Genomic DNA, 14,150 nt, shown 5'->3' on the forward strand with positions numbered 1-14,150 from the left:
AAATATCTTTCAAGGTATTTAGGTGCTTAATTGCTGTTTAGCTTTTACATTCTGATTGCAGTGATTGTAGTGTTTGTCACTTAAGCATCTCTGAGGACTCTTAGCTCTCTGATTTGAGAGAGGTAGATCAAAAGGTTTTGAAAAGGCCAGTGAAAGAGAGATTCTCAGGGCTCTGTAAGGAAATTGCTGCAAAGTTTATCTCTCCCCACTTTCTGCCTTGTTCACATGTCATTATTGGGCTTGTGCATTGCTAAAGATGGCCCACTGTTAGTCTTCGTAAATGTTCTCTTTCCAGTTGTTCTTCTGTTTGTAATGTTTATTGCTGGCATCTAAGCAATTATGCTGTTTTAATGTGATAGAAATTGAGGTGCTAAAAGTAGATTGCACATTTTCATTTGTCTTATGCACTATGAAGTCAGTGGTAACACTACTGTCAACTTTAGTGTTTACCAACTTACCTGAAGATCAGTTATTTTTTCCAGTGGCTTCACAAATTAGGGGACCAGACTTTTTCAAGGGGATTAGTGTTTGTCTATAACACATTTTATAAATCAGTACTTGATAAAACATAATCAATATATAAAAATCAAGACACAGATGCTTCAAAATCATTGAGCCAGTATGATACCCATTTTCTTAATGGATATTTTACTTCTGTGATTAACAATTAAAAATTATTCTTTCGGTTGTCTTTAACACATGAAGCAAAACTTTATTATTACCGTTTTTTTCATATATGTTTATCCCTTTCACAGTGAAGAACCTGAACCTGTGATGTGATGAAGTTCCTTAATTCTGTTGTATTTAGTGGGTAATTAGTAAGATCTGGAATTGTGCAAAACCTTCGACACTTTCCCACATGACATCCTTGTCCCTGAATTGGAGAGAGATCAATTTGATAGGTGGACCACTGGGTGGGTAAAGAACTGGCTGGATGGCCTCACGCAAAGAGTTATAGTCAATGGCTCAATGTCCGGCTGGAGACCAGTAACGAGTGGTGCCCCTCAGGGATCAGTGTTGGGACTGGGCTTGTTCAACACCTTTGTCGGTGACATGGACAGTGGGATTGAGTGTGCCCTCAGCAAGTTTGCTGATGACACCAAGCTGTGTGGCTCACTTGATACTCTGGAGGGAAGGAATGCCATCCAGAGGGACCTTGACACGCTTGTGAGGTGGGCTGATGCCAACCTCGTGAAGTTTAACCATGCCAAGTGCAAGGTCCTCCACCTGGGTCAGAGCAATCCCAGGCACAGCTACAGGTTGGGCAAAGAAGACATTCAGAGCAGCCCTGTGGTGAAGGACTTGGGGATATTGGTCGATGTGAAAGTGAATATGAGTCAGCAGTGTGTGCTTGTAAGCCAAATGTATTCTGGGCTGCATCAAAAGGCAGTTGACCAGCAGGTCAAAGGAGGTGATCCTGCCCCTCTACTCTGCTCTCATGAGACCCCACTTGGAGCATTGTATACAGTTCTGGTGTCCTCAATATAAAAAGGACATGGAACTGTTGGAGTAAGTCCAGAGGAGGGCCACGAGGATGATCAGGGGACTGGAGCACCCCCCATATGAAGATAGGCTGAGAAAGTTGTGTCTGTTCAGCCTGGAGAAGAGAAGGCTGCGTGGAGACCTCATAGCAGCCTTCCAATATCTGAAGGGGCCTGTAAGAATGCTGATGAGGGACTCTTCAGACTGTAGTGACAGGTCAAGGGGTAAGGCGTTGAAACTTAAACAGGAGAGGTTTAGATTGGATATAAGGAAGAAATTCTTTCCTGTTAGGGTGGTGAGGCACTGGTAAGTGTTACCCAGGGAAGTTGTGAATGCTCCATTGCTGGCAGTGTTCAAGGCCAGGTTGGATGAAACTTTGGGTGATATGGTTTAGTGTGAGGTGTTCCTGCCCATGGCAGGGGAGTTGAAACTAGATGATCTTAGGTCCTTTCCAACCCTATCTATTCTATGATTCTTTGATTCTATGTTTAATATCAAATTTACATATTTAAAGATAATTTGTGACACAGGATTTCTAATTCAGCAGAGTGATGCAAAATGTATTGCATAATAACACATACGTATGTTAGACTTAGCAAGCTACACTTCAAATGCAATATACAGTTTTATCACAATACCAATGTGATTTTAATTGCAGGTATCTAAAATACACTCATAATCACAACACTAGGCATCCCCAATTGCTGAAAGTAATACATGGGTTGAAGCCAGCTGAAGGCCATTGCTCTCTGAAGTTCTTTTTTTAATTGTCTTGTTTTTATACTGTGTTGGGCTATGCCAGATACTCTCTCCCTCCATTGTAGTCTGGCTCAGGAAGACATTCACACTCTTACTAAACTCTTGGAGAAACATTTTCTGCACCAGTTAATCCACTCAGCTGTTGATAGCTGTTTTATTTAAAACAAAGGCCACCGTCTGGTCCTCTGCTTTGAGATAAAAGTCACAGTATTTGCAACAGCTGTGCTCAGTCATACACTGTGTTATTCCCTGAATTTTATGCGTACATAGTTCTTACCCATCTCTTCTAAGCCTTCTTCCATTTTAGGGATTTACTGTTGTATTCATAACCAATAAATCACTAGTTGTGATAACTGATAATGTAATTGATATCAATTGATAATATCATCAAATGACTTCATGATTATTCACATAGCTTGAAAAATTTATTCCTGTGGTAAACTTGACATACTTGATCTATTAAAACTTACACCTATTAAAATGACTCTGAGGTAAACATCTTAATTATGAAAGTGTCTTTTTGTCCGACATTTGGTAAATCTCCTATGAACATCTTTGGTTTAAAAACTGGTCAGTTGTTTGAAAATTGGAAAAAGATGATTGGTGAACAATCTTAAATATCACTAGATGTTCACTAAACTAAAATATGATAATAAGATTGGTAGGATTCTCATGCTTCTTTTCTCAGTATAGTGTGACTGCTGCATGTCATGCATCACACTGCATATGATATGGATTAAACTCAACTTGTTTTATGAAAACAGTTTTGGTTAAAGCAGAAGATGAAATTTTTTTTGCTCGCTGTTGTAATGTGAGTGAAACAATGCTAATCAAAATAATGGTAGATCACAAAATATGTGCTGGTACTAGTATAATAATTTTTAAATAAAATCTGAAGCAATTACTTATTAACTCTTTAAATTTGCAGCAGCACTTCAAGTCTAGCATGTTAAAAAACCTCAAGCAATTTTCCACCTAACTGGTAATACACTTTTGTTTTCAACAAGTGTATATTTCCAAGGGGTGATTTTAAATGAGGTTTATAATTCTTTTTTTTTTTTTTTTTAACAGCTGAGGATGCATGTGGAGGAACTATGAGAGGATCCAGTGGTATCATCTCAAGCCCCAACTTTCCTAATGAATATCATAATAATGCAGATTGCACATGGACAGTTGTGGCAGAACCTGGTGATACTATCTCGCTCATATTTACAGATTTTCAAATGGAAGAAAAATATGATTATTTGGAAGTAGAAGGTTCTGAACCACCTACAATATGGTAAGTCAGCTATTTGAATTTTAATTTTAATGCTTTAAAGGAAAAGGGATGATGAAGTGTAGAAGGATAACTTCTGTGACTTTTCTTTTTATCAGTAGATAGTCTTGCTGAAAAAAGAACAACAAAGAAAAACAGTAAGGGTTGCAACTATGACAAATGTTGATATTCTTCTAATTGCAGCTGTAAAATAATTTACAAATATATTTCACGGATGTAACATCAAGATAAAAAGTGCTGTAGACTCATTCACCTTCTCGTCTGTAGGTCTAACAGTCTAACCATTCTAGTATTAAAACTGTACATTTAGAAGCAGAATGGATGGACTGTTGAACTGGTAAGGATAGGTGGAACCTTCAGGAAATTACATAATGTCAGATAGTTAATGGCATGGAGTCCTATCAGCACAGAGCTGTGCATTCTGTCATTGGTCACATATGTTGATCACAGATTATCTCTGGACGAGTTTCTGTACAGAGAACTGTATATGTGGTCTCACTATATAATATGTTAGAGTGTAGTTGGTGTTGTAGCTAGAAATTTCCATCCTCATCTGTGATATACAACACCCTGAACTAAGTGGCCACAGTGCTTTTTGGGTTTGTTTTTATTCCAAATATGCTGCCTTTAGAGAGTATTTCTGTTTGTTTGTGTGTGTGTGTGTGTGTTTGTGTGTGTGTGTGTAGGTTTGTTGACTTAGCAGTAGTAGCAATATTTTTGCTAGGATGGCTTCTGCAGTTCTTGATCTCAGTGTAGATCATTGTGTAAAACAAATAGAAGGAATAAAATAGTAAACAATCTCTTTCAAGATCAGATTCAGTTGAGTGAAAAAATAAATTATACATTCTGTGGTTTTCTGGACAGGTAGTTTTATGGTAAGATCATACCACTCAAGAAACTTGTGAATATGACAAATCTTTGTGTTTGTTATGTTGACTTAAATAGACTATTGGTTCACAAAAGAGGATGTATACAAAACCAGAAATAATTGTGATGCTCCCCAGTGAAATCTATAGCTCTTAACTGTTTCATAAAGCATTAGAAAGTCTGGCACAATAGTAATTGGAACAACAGGTGATACAACAGGTGGTTGGCTAGCCATATTAGTCAGTAGAGTCTTGTTTTCTTATTATCAGTACAAGACAACACCAAACATAGCCTAGCCCAAATAAACAAAAGTATTCTTTTTATAATAAGCAAATAGCTAAAAATTAGATAATTACATTGTTTTGAAAGCATCAGTCTCGGTTTCTACAAGTGATGCTTATTAGTAATATTCCTTATACTTCAGAGTATACATTATGTCTCAGCTTTAGCAAATAGTATTTCATAATTTGAGATCATTCATGCTGCCACCTACATAGTTAATTACCTGTATTAGAATTTTACTTACTTACCATTGAGTTTTTCAAGCTGTTAAACTGAAATCTTTTGAACTAGCTGTCAGCTAAGGTAATTTTTAAACAATAATTTATAATAATTATTAGTGTGGTAACACTGATGACATATATACAATATGAATCACTTGAACAGCTAAATGTGCATTTGATTATTCTTGAATGAGTTTTATGTATTCAATCATGAACTTCAAACAGTGCTTTAAGGATTTTTCTGCAAAAAGCTTTGGCTATATTTAAATGATATAATAAGATTATATAGGGAAATTCTCATCTGTTTCCGAAACATAAAAATTACAATAGGAATTTTATAATTGCTCATGTATAGAAGCTGATTGAGAGCATATTCTTTTTTTAGCTTGTTATTTATAGTCCCTAAATTAGAATGATGTATTAAATTATGCAAAAGTATCCCCGATGTGTTAGGAAAAATAGCTTTGGAAAGCTTAATTAATAACAATTTGTTAATTAGACTTGCAATGCTAATACTTTATATCTCCTTGGACAATAGGTTTAATTCAAGATACCTTACTTTATAAAGTCTACATAGCAGTATACTTCTAAAACTGAAACCAGACTCTTGATCTTTCATTCTGGAAAACAAATAGTACATAATTTGTAAAATCATATCTGAATAGGAAGTAGCATTATAAAATAATTTCTTAGACATTTTGTCTGCTTTATGTGACTGTTATATCTCTTGAATTAAAAACAAACAACAAACAAACAACAAAACTCAAACTTTTCTGCTAATCTGCTTTTTCTAAGTTAAACAATACATAGAATCATATAATGGTTTGGGTTTGGAAGAGACCTTAAAGATCATCTAACCGCCACTGCCATGGGTAGGAACACATTCTACTAGATGAGGTTGCTCAAAGCACCATACAGCCTAGCCTTGAACTCTGCCAGGAATGGAACAGCCACAACTTTTCTGGACAACCTGTCCCAGCGCCTCACCACCCTCATAGTGAAGAATTTTCTCCTAATATCTAATTTAATTCTCCCCTCTATAAGTGTCCTATCACTACATGTCTTTGTAAGAAGTTACTTTCCAGCTTTCTTGTAGGCCCCTTTTAGGTACTGGAAGGCTCTCTCCAGAGCCTTCTATTCTACATGCTGAGCAAGGCCAACTTCCTCAGCCTGTCTTCACAGGAGAGATGCTATAGCCCTCAAATAATCTTTGTAGCCTCCTCTGGATTCCCTCAAACACGTCCACATGCCTCTTGTGCTGGGGGCCTCTGAGCGGAACATGGTACTCCAGGTAGGGTCTCGCAGGAGTGGAGCAGAGGGGAGAATCACCTCACATAACCTGCTGATGAGTGAGGTGTTATTTTGATGCAGCCCAGGATACAGTTGGCTTTCTGGGCTGCAGTGCACACTGCTGGCTCATGTCGAATTTTTTGTCAAGCAACACCCACATGTCTTTTTGTGCAGAGCTGCTCTCAATCCAGACTCTGTCCAGCCTGTATTTGTGCCTGGGAGTGCTCTGACCCAGGTGCAGGACCTTGCACTTGGCCTTGTTGAACTTCATGAGGTTCACATGGGCTCACCTCTCATGCCTGTCAGTTACCTCTGCATGGCATCCCTTCCCTTCAGTGTGTCGATTGCACCACACAGCTTGTTGTTTCCAGCAAACTTGCTGAGGCTGCACTCAATCCCACTGTCTGTATTGTTGACAGAGATGTTAAACATCGCTGGTCCCAATACCAACCCTAGAGGAACACCACTCATTGCTTGTCTCTACTTAGACATTGAGCCATCGACCGCGAGTCTTTAAGTGCGACCATCCAGCCAATTATCCAAAGTGTTCCATCCATCAAATCCATGTCTGTCCAATTTAGAGACCAGGATTGTTGTGTGGGGAGATACCAAATAGGTAGTCTGGGGCTATCCATAAGACAAGATCTAGAATTCTTTATGAAGTTCTAACTTTCTGTAGTCTTCCAATCAATCAATATTTCAGTTATTCCAAGTCTTTTCTTCAAGAAAATCTTAATAAGCCATTTTTATTCAAGCAGTGGGAAAAAATTATATCGATGCCCTTCAGGGTTTTTGTTGTCTGTTGTCAAGGACTGACTCTGATGATTGGTAATTTGAATTGGATGAAGTTGGTTTTTTTTATTTTGGAATTGAAACCAAGAGAAAATCGTTAGTTTGAGGTAACTGTTTTTCACATATTTTATCAACAAACCAAAAAACCTGGAGGTAAATAGTGAAATGCTAGGTTTTGCCTAAGTGAAGATTTACGGTTTCAGATACTCATTGGTGAAAGAAACTGCAATGTCATGATAGGATAATTTATGCAGCGTCTGCAAGTTCAGAGTTATATATTCTGAGAGTATCTGAACACAGAAGAGTTTTCTAATGCTTGCCTCTAGGATATTGTGGTTGGAACGTTTCTCTTATTTTGCCATTGGTCATTTTTAATGGAATATGTAATTATCACTGAGCCTAAAAGTGGAGTGATTCTCTAGTCTCCTTTGATATGAGTATCCTGGTTTCCAGCATGTACTTTACTCTGAATTGTTAAGGTAATTTTTAAGACTCCAGTTAAATTGCATTGACAAAGTGGTAGGTCTTCTTTCCTAGAATATTCTGTGAAAGATATGCTTAGAGCATTCTCCTGGTGAGTGTGAAGACGGAATGGATATTTTGCACACTGTCCTAAGCAAAGACATTATCTGTATTTTCGATTCTGTATTATCAGCTTAATTTAGCTGTTGTTAAAAAAAGAACCCACAACTTTTCCTTCTATGCTTTTTAATTCTATGATATGTATATAGTATTTATATTCTTTACGTTATTGTATTATTTATATTATATATTACTATATAAAGTTGTTTACTCTTCTGTATAGCACAGCTAAGGACAATTTAATGAGCATGCTTTATTCATTACAAATTTAGAGCAATCATAATTTCCCTGTAAGAATTTTGTGAAGCCATTTTTGATAAAAATAAACATTATGAAAGCTAGAACCTCATATAAAAATGGTCCTAAACAAACAGTTTCAGTGTAGTGATTGTCTAGTAACTTTAGAATCGTAGAATCATAGAATAGTTAGGGTTGGAAGGGACCTTAAGATCATCTAGTTCCAACCTCCCCGCCATGGGCAGGGACACCTCACACTAAACCATATCACCCAAAGCTTCATCTAACCTGGCCTTGAACACTGCCAGGGATGGAGCATTCACAACCTCCCTGGGCAACCCATTCCAGCACCTCACCACCCTAACAGTAAAGAATTTCTTCCTTATATCCAATCTAAACCTCCCCTGTTTAAATTTTAACCCGTTACCCCTTGTCCTATCCCTACAGTCCCTAACGAATAGTCCCTCACCAGCAACCCTGTAGGCCCCCTTCAAATACTGGAAGGCTGCTATGAGGTCTCCCTGCAGCCTTCTCATATCATCATTTCCTGAAGTCTTATTCATGTTTAGAAACAAGCTGAGACATAATTTTCAGGAATCCTTCTATGGTAGAAGAAAACCTCAGGTTTTTACAGTATCCCTTTTGGGCAGACATTTACTAGGTAATGTGTTAGTGCTTCCATGGACAGTTTTAACACTCTCTTGGACGGACTAGTATTGCTTATTTGTAGCTCTGTTTTGTAGATCATTTTGTAAGGCATTTTACTAATGAATATGTGAAAATCATGATCAGTAACAAAATAAAGCAAATGCAAATATTGAGTCTGTGAATCAGCAGTTTCTGGAAAAAAATCAGTGAGAAGATGTCTTCATAATTTAACAGGAAACACTCACTGTGCTTACTCCAGCAGAATACTGCACTTTTTTTGATGTGATCATTTGCTTTTGTATCAGGATGGCAGTTGCTGGAGTGATGAGGGAGACTGATTGCTCTTGTCTTGACTGAAACACCAGTGACTGAACTTGCAAGTAAGGCTGGAACAGCTGTATGTTATGCTGCATGAGTTGTGTGATGGGAGAAAGAGTATTACACATACAGCAGGGGATAACATAAGTCTCAAAACCAGGCAGGGCAAAAAAAAAACAAAACAGACAACCAAACACAAACCAAAGAATGATCCTAGACCAAACCAGGTAATTGTTTCATTTGTCATTCCAGAGTAAATAAAAATTAATACTTCTTTGTCACATATGCTGAGTCCCTGCCATGAGCTCATTTACTTCGCTAAGTAAGTAACGGCCTGTGGTAGAACAGTTAATTGTTGCAGAGATAATCCTAAATCACTCATGTTCCTAGATCTGGATTAAAATCATTACTATGTTTTGTACATTGGATAAACTACATACAGTCATAATTCCTTCTTTTATGTGTCTGGACACATCAGTCAAAAATACAGTATTTTGGATGCATGAATGAAACTCTTTGTGCTCATGAATAAATCCTGATGAGATAAAACATCGCTTATGTGGGGCCTACAGACTATTCAAAACTTTTTGTGATTGTCCGTTTGTTTTGCTTGTAAAAATCACTTGAAGTGATTTAGAGTGCAAATTCACTTGTAAAATAAACCTAAACCAAACCATTAAGCATCCTATGACCCTGCTTATGCAATTTCTTTATATTAAGAATAGACTTAATGGCAAACCAGTGTCAGAGCAATTTTTAATAATCACATGCCACAGCTTCCTGGTCATGATGTAACAGTCACTAAAAAGAAAGTAATCCATTCATGTGTATTTACCGTGTTTATTTCTTCAGCCTACAGTAGGCCATGAAAGTAAATATTTTATATATGCACAGATATTAAAAATAAATACTTCTATCCCATAATTTTTAAACTGTTTCTAAGGTTAGCAGTTTTAGGTGTTTAAAATGGAATGCAATGCATTTTCAAGATTTTGAAACACTGAAGATAAATTCATCTAGGTATGCTTTAAAAATTCAGACTTTTGAAAGTTAAATGTAATTTCCCTGTGACCTAATTCCTGAACCATGTTAGTATTCTGAAATCCTATGTCAAGATAGCTGCAATAACATGAGAAACAGTAGAAAAGGGGGAAAGGATGAAAACAGATACGGGGAAAATAATCTATACGGAGAGGAATAAAATAGGCTAAAGCTTTTACATTTTAAAAAAGAAATAAGAAAGAAACTATATGAAAGATTAATAAAATTATTAATATTATATGTTCCATAAATAAGGAACATTAATTCATTTCTTATGCTAAAATAAATAGGGATACTTTATTTGTCAGACAGAAGATTTAAAAAAAAAGTTAGAACTTCTCTGCAGCATACATAATTAGGTTGTCATTGGCATGGGATGTCATACATAGAAAACTAAGATTGAAAGATGGATCAGAAATTCATAAAAGGAAAATTTATCGAAGGAGACTGAACATAAAGGCTTGCTTGAAAGGCTCCATTCAAGAAGCCTGCAGTCCATAAAATTCCTGGGAATTGTGATGATGTATGAAAGGATGAATCTCATTCTGTATAATCATAATTTCTGACACTCCTAATGAGTTATCTGTTACTGCTCACTGTCAGAAATAAAATATTTGTCTCAGTGTATTTCTGATCTAACACACCACTGCACATGTTCTTAGATACCATCAAGGATATGGTGGGTAGTATACAGGGTAGGATAATTCCAGTCATGGCAACAAGAGATTTTTGCATTATTCATATAAACCGAAGAAATTATGATAACTGGGATGCATCAGGAGTAATAGTTTTGCATCAGGACTGATAGTTTTGCATCTTCAGGGCTGAAGTTCAGACTTTTCAGTTTATGTCGTGGAATTATTCTGCCTTCATTTAAGGCTTGTGATAAGAAAACCTGAAGATACCAAATCATTATTTAAGGCTTCAGCAAATATGGAATCTAATTTCACCTGATATTAACTAATGTTTAATCATAATCAGTGTTTTGATTATGATTATACTACTTTTGATTTCATTTTTGTCTGGCTTCGTTTTCAAGCCAGTAGGGAATTTTTATTGGACTTTTCTTCCCTCTACTGAAAAGCTTATTAATATAGATATTTATATATCTTGATTAATTGAACTCCTAGTCTTCTTTCTTTGCTTCTAGACGATTTTTAATCATTCTGTGTAAGATCCAGCAAGTTGGTGGAGCCTCCACATCTCTTGATCAGCCTTTTCTGTACCCAAACTTGTAGTATTGGACTTGTATATTTGAATCAGCAGAAAACTTACCTACTGCATGGTATATATGCTGTCATCCCTGAAGCATATAACACAGGTTCTGACATCTTTTATGTGGATATACTGCACTGCTGCACAACTTCTTCTCCCCAGTGTTTTTTATATCAGAGGATAAACTCCGACCATCATCTCTCTTTGCTTAGCAAGAACAGACAGTCCTGCATGTCCTAAAGTGAAGTTAAGGGTAAGGTAAAAGTCTGCTGTAATAAGGCTTAGTTTCTGTTTAGTAGCTGACACTATGTCTTTCAAAAAACTCAATCTCGAACAGCAGCTTCCAATTTAATTTGATGTTCAATCCCAAAATCAGAAAATTTCATTTGCAAATACAAATCTTTTAAAACTGCATTAGCAGTTCCACAAATCTTTTCATATTTCTTAATCAGGTATATCCCAGAATATATTGCTAGAAAAAAAGAGAAAAAAAAAGGAAACAATTTTATGTCATTAGTTGGTGGTGTAGCTCAGTAAACCTAACATTTGTTCTCTGTGTCATGCTAGTATGGGTAGTAAAGGTAAGGACATAAGTACACTGACACAGCTGTGGAGCATGAGCTATCTTTTGCCTGCTCATGCTTATATATAGTCTGCTTTGGTTATCTTCCTAATTATTGCATTCTTGTAATTGCAGTACTTTAAAGGTCAGTCTTAAATTATAATAGGTGAATTAGTGACCTATTGTCTTTTATCAGTTTTAGATCTGAATATTTGCAAAATTTCAACTCAGATGTATCAGAACAGCTGTATCTCAGAGTGCACAGATGACATATCATCATTACCACTAATATCACTAAAAGGCGTCTTACAAGAAGCTAATAGGTACTAAACTCATACAAGATATTTTTAAGCTAATTTAGTTGGGTTTTTACTGCATAATTTACGATACTACTTTACAGACAAATGTCATGCACAAAGTTAAAATTCTTTTGGTGAAATGGATCTGAAATTTTATCAGTAATCGATTTATATAGTAAAGTAAATCAGAGTTATTAATCTAAGGAATGTTTACTTATTTAGCCTGGAAAATCTACATAATGAGCTGGCTTTTTAAGCAAGGCACCAGATTTTCCTTGAATATATTTCATTCTAACACCACAGAATACTGATAAATCTTATAAACTTTGTTTTTGCTTTTTAGCAAACCTTTTATATGTATTAGACAATATATTAAACACTTACTTACATTAATTCTTATTATAAACAAGTCTTTCAATAAACATTTTCTTTCTGTCCTATGTAGAAGCCATCATTCTTTAGTGGGCCTATTTTACTCACAGGTTTTGGACATGTGGGGGAGAGGGAGAGGCAAAGACATGACACTTAAAAGCAAATGATTTTATTTGCTTATATCACAATGAATATGTTACATCTACATTTTAACACACAAACATAGATTTTAAATATTTATCTTTTTAATAATTATAAAGCGAAGACTTTTGAATCTAGTGAGTTTTAAAATTTACGCAGATTGATACAGTAAAAGAAATTTGAAATATTCCTAATTATTAATTACCTTTTGTTAAGTTATATTAATTATCCACAAATAAAAACATACTTTGAGATTTTATAGCACTCGAGAATCTTATACATTTTTCTTAGTTTATAATTTCTTGTTGAATTGGATTTTTTGACATTTATTACTCTCTAAATCTTCAGTATGGCCTCTGTTAATAAGAAGTGTGATGTCTTCTGTTGGACAAATTAAACTACAAATGTTCAACTCAGAGGCATGGTTCCAAAGCATGGAGAGGTTAAAATGCTGTGACATGGATCACTAATTCACAGTCTAATTTACTAGAAACAGCAGGTGGCTAGAAGTCAGATCCATGCAGTGGTGTCCCTGAAGTGCATGCTCATCAGAGCAGCATTTGGTACTTGAAATAAAATGATTGTATGAATTGCTGATGTTACACACACCTGTGTATGAAGAACTGATCTCTCTAAAACAATTTTTACATGTTTACATAATTATACATCAAATTAATAAACAAAAATCACTTTTGTCTCATTTCTCATGAGATTCGTCACAAATGTTGCATTTTTAAAATGTTTTTATGTTTATTAAAGCGAAACAAACAAAACAAAAAAGCCCTGAAAAAATGTCTTTTATTCTTAATATTTTAACATATATAAACTCAATACTTAATATTATATCAGTAATATATTTTGGTGCATTGTTGTCACCATGATCTCTTGACAGTCGGTAGCATTTGGCCCAGACTTTTGCTTTACACACATGTTAGTGTTCAGCTCACTGGCATACCAGACTAGCTCTAGAGCTAAGAGCAGTACAGCTGCATCAATGGGAATCCTTGCTCAGGGCAATTACTCTTGCTTATATGTGCATGAGTATCTCTGGATGTTGTTTCACTTCAAAATACAGGAATGTGTTAACTCCAGCCAGGTATCTGGCACAAAGGGGAGAGAAGGATTGTGGTTCTCCGTGGTGCAAACCTATTTTATTTAGTATCTGATATCCACATTGTGTGTTTTCAGTGATGAAGAGTGTGCAAGCAGAAGTGTGATGTTCAGAAGTCAGATTTAATGAGGTGCTTGACACTGAGTTGAATATCTTGGAAGTATTGTTCTTGATTGCCTAGATATGTCAGCCATCTACAGAATCTATACAGAACTGGTCATTGATTCTCAGTAAAGAACAGAAGAGAGAATTTCAGACACTTTTAAGAAATAGTCTCTGGGCTCAGTAATGAAAGCACTGTTTTGGATGAAAAAAGCAACTGCTGTAATATTTTAAGATTCAGTATGCGTTTCATAGACACCAGGGAGGCGGGTATTGTGAGCAGTTCATCACATGTGTCTCTGCCGCTCCTTCCTCCTCAACACTCCATCTTGGATCCCTCCTATGGCAGACATGAACCTCTTCAATAGAGGTCTTTCCCACAGGCTGCAGTTCTTTATGAACTGCTCCAATATGGGTCCCTTCCATGGGATGCATCCTTCAGGAACATACTACTCCAACATGGGTCTCCCACAGGGTCACAGCTCTTGCACAAACCTGCTCCAGTGTGGGCTCCTCTCTCCACAGGGTCACAGCTTCCTTTGGGCATGTCCCT

The 14,150-nt window shown here is 36.2% G+C and overlaps 1 protein-coding gene across 3 annotated transcripts in view; it reads left to right on the forward strand.

Annotated features, from left to right (window-relative positions):
- Window positions 1–14,150, forward strand: part of CSMD3 (CUB and Sushi multiple domains 3) — a 604,683-nt gene that overhangs the window by 187,016 nt on the left and 403,517 nt on the right. For all 3 annotated transcript variants that reach the window (XM_005150930.4, XM_005150931.4, XM_031050517.2), the window contains exon 5: window positions 3,313–3,520. In XM_005150930.4, the coding sequence (XP_005150987.2) occupies window positions 3,313–3,520 (208 nt within the window). The remainder of the gene's footprint in view (window positions 1–3,312; window positions 3,521–14,150) is intronic.

This window comes from Melopsittacus undulatus, chromosome 1, assembly GCF_012275295.1.
Source record: "Melopsittacus undulatus isolate bMelUnd1 chromosome 1, bMelUnd1.mat.Z, whole genome shotgun sequence".
Lineage (NCBI taxonomy): Eukaryota > Metazoa > Chordata > Aves > Psittaciformes > Psittaculidae > Melopsittacus > Melopsittacus undulatus.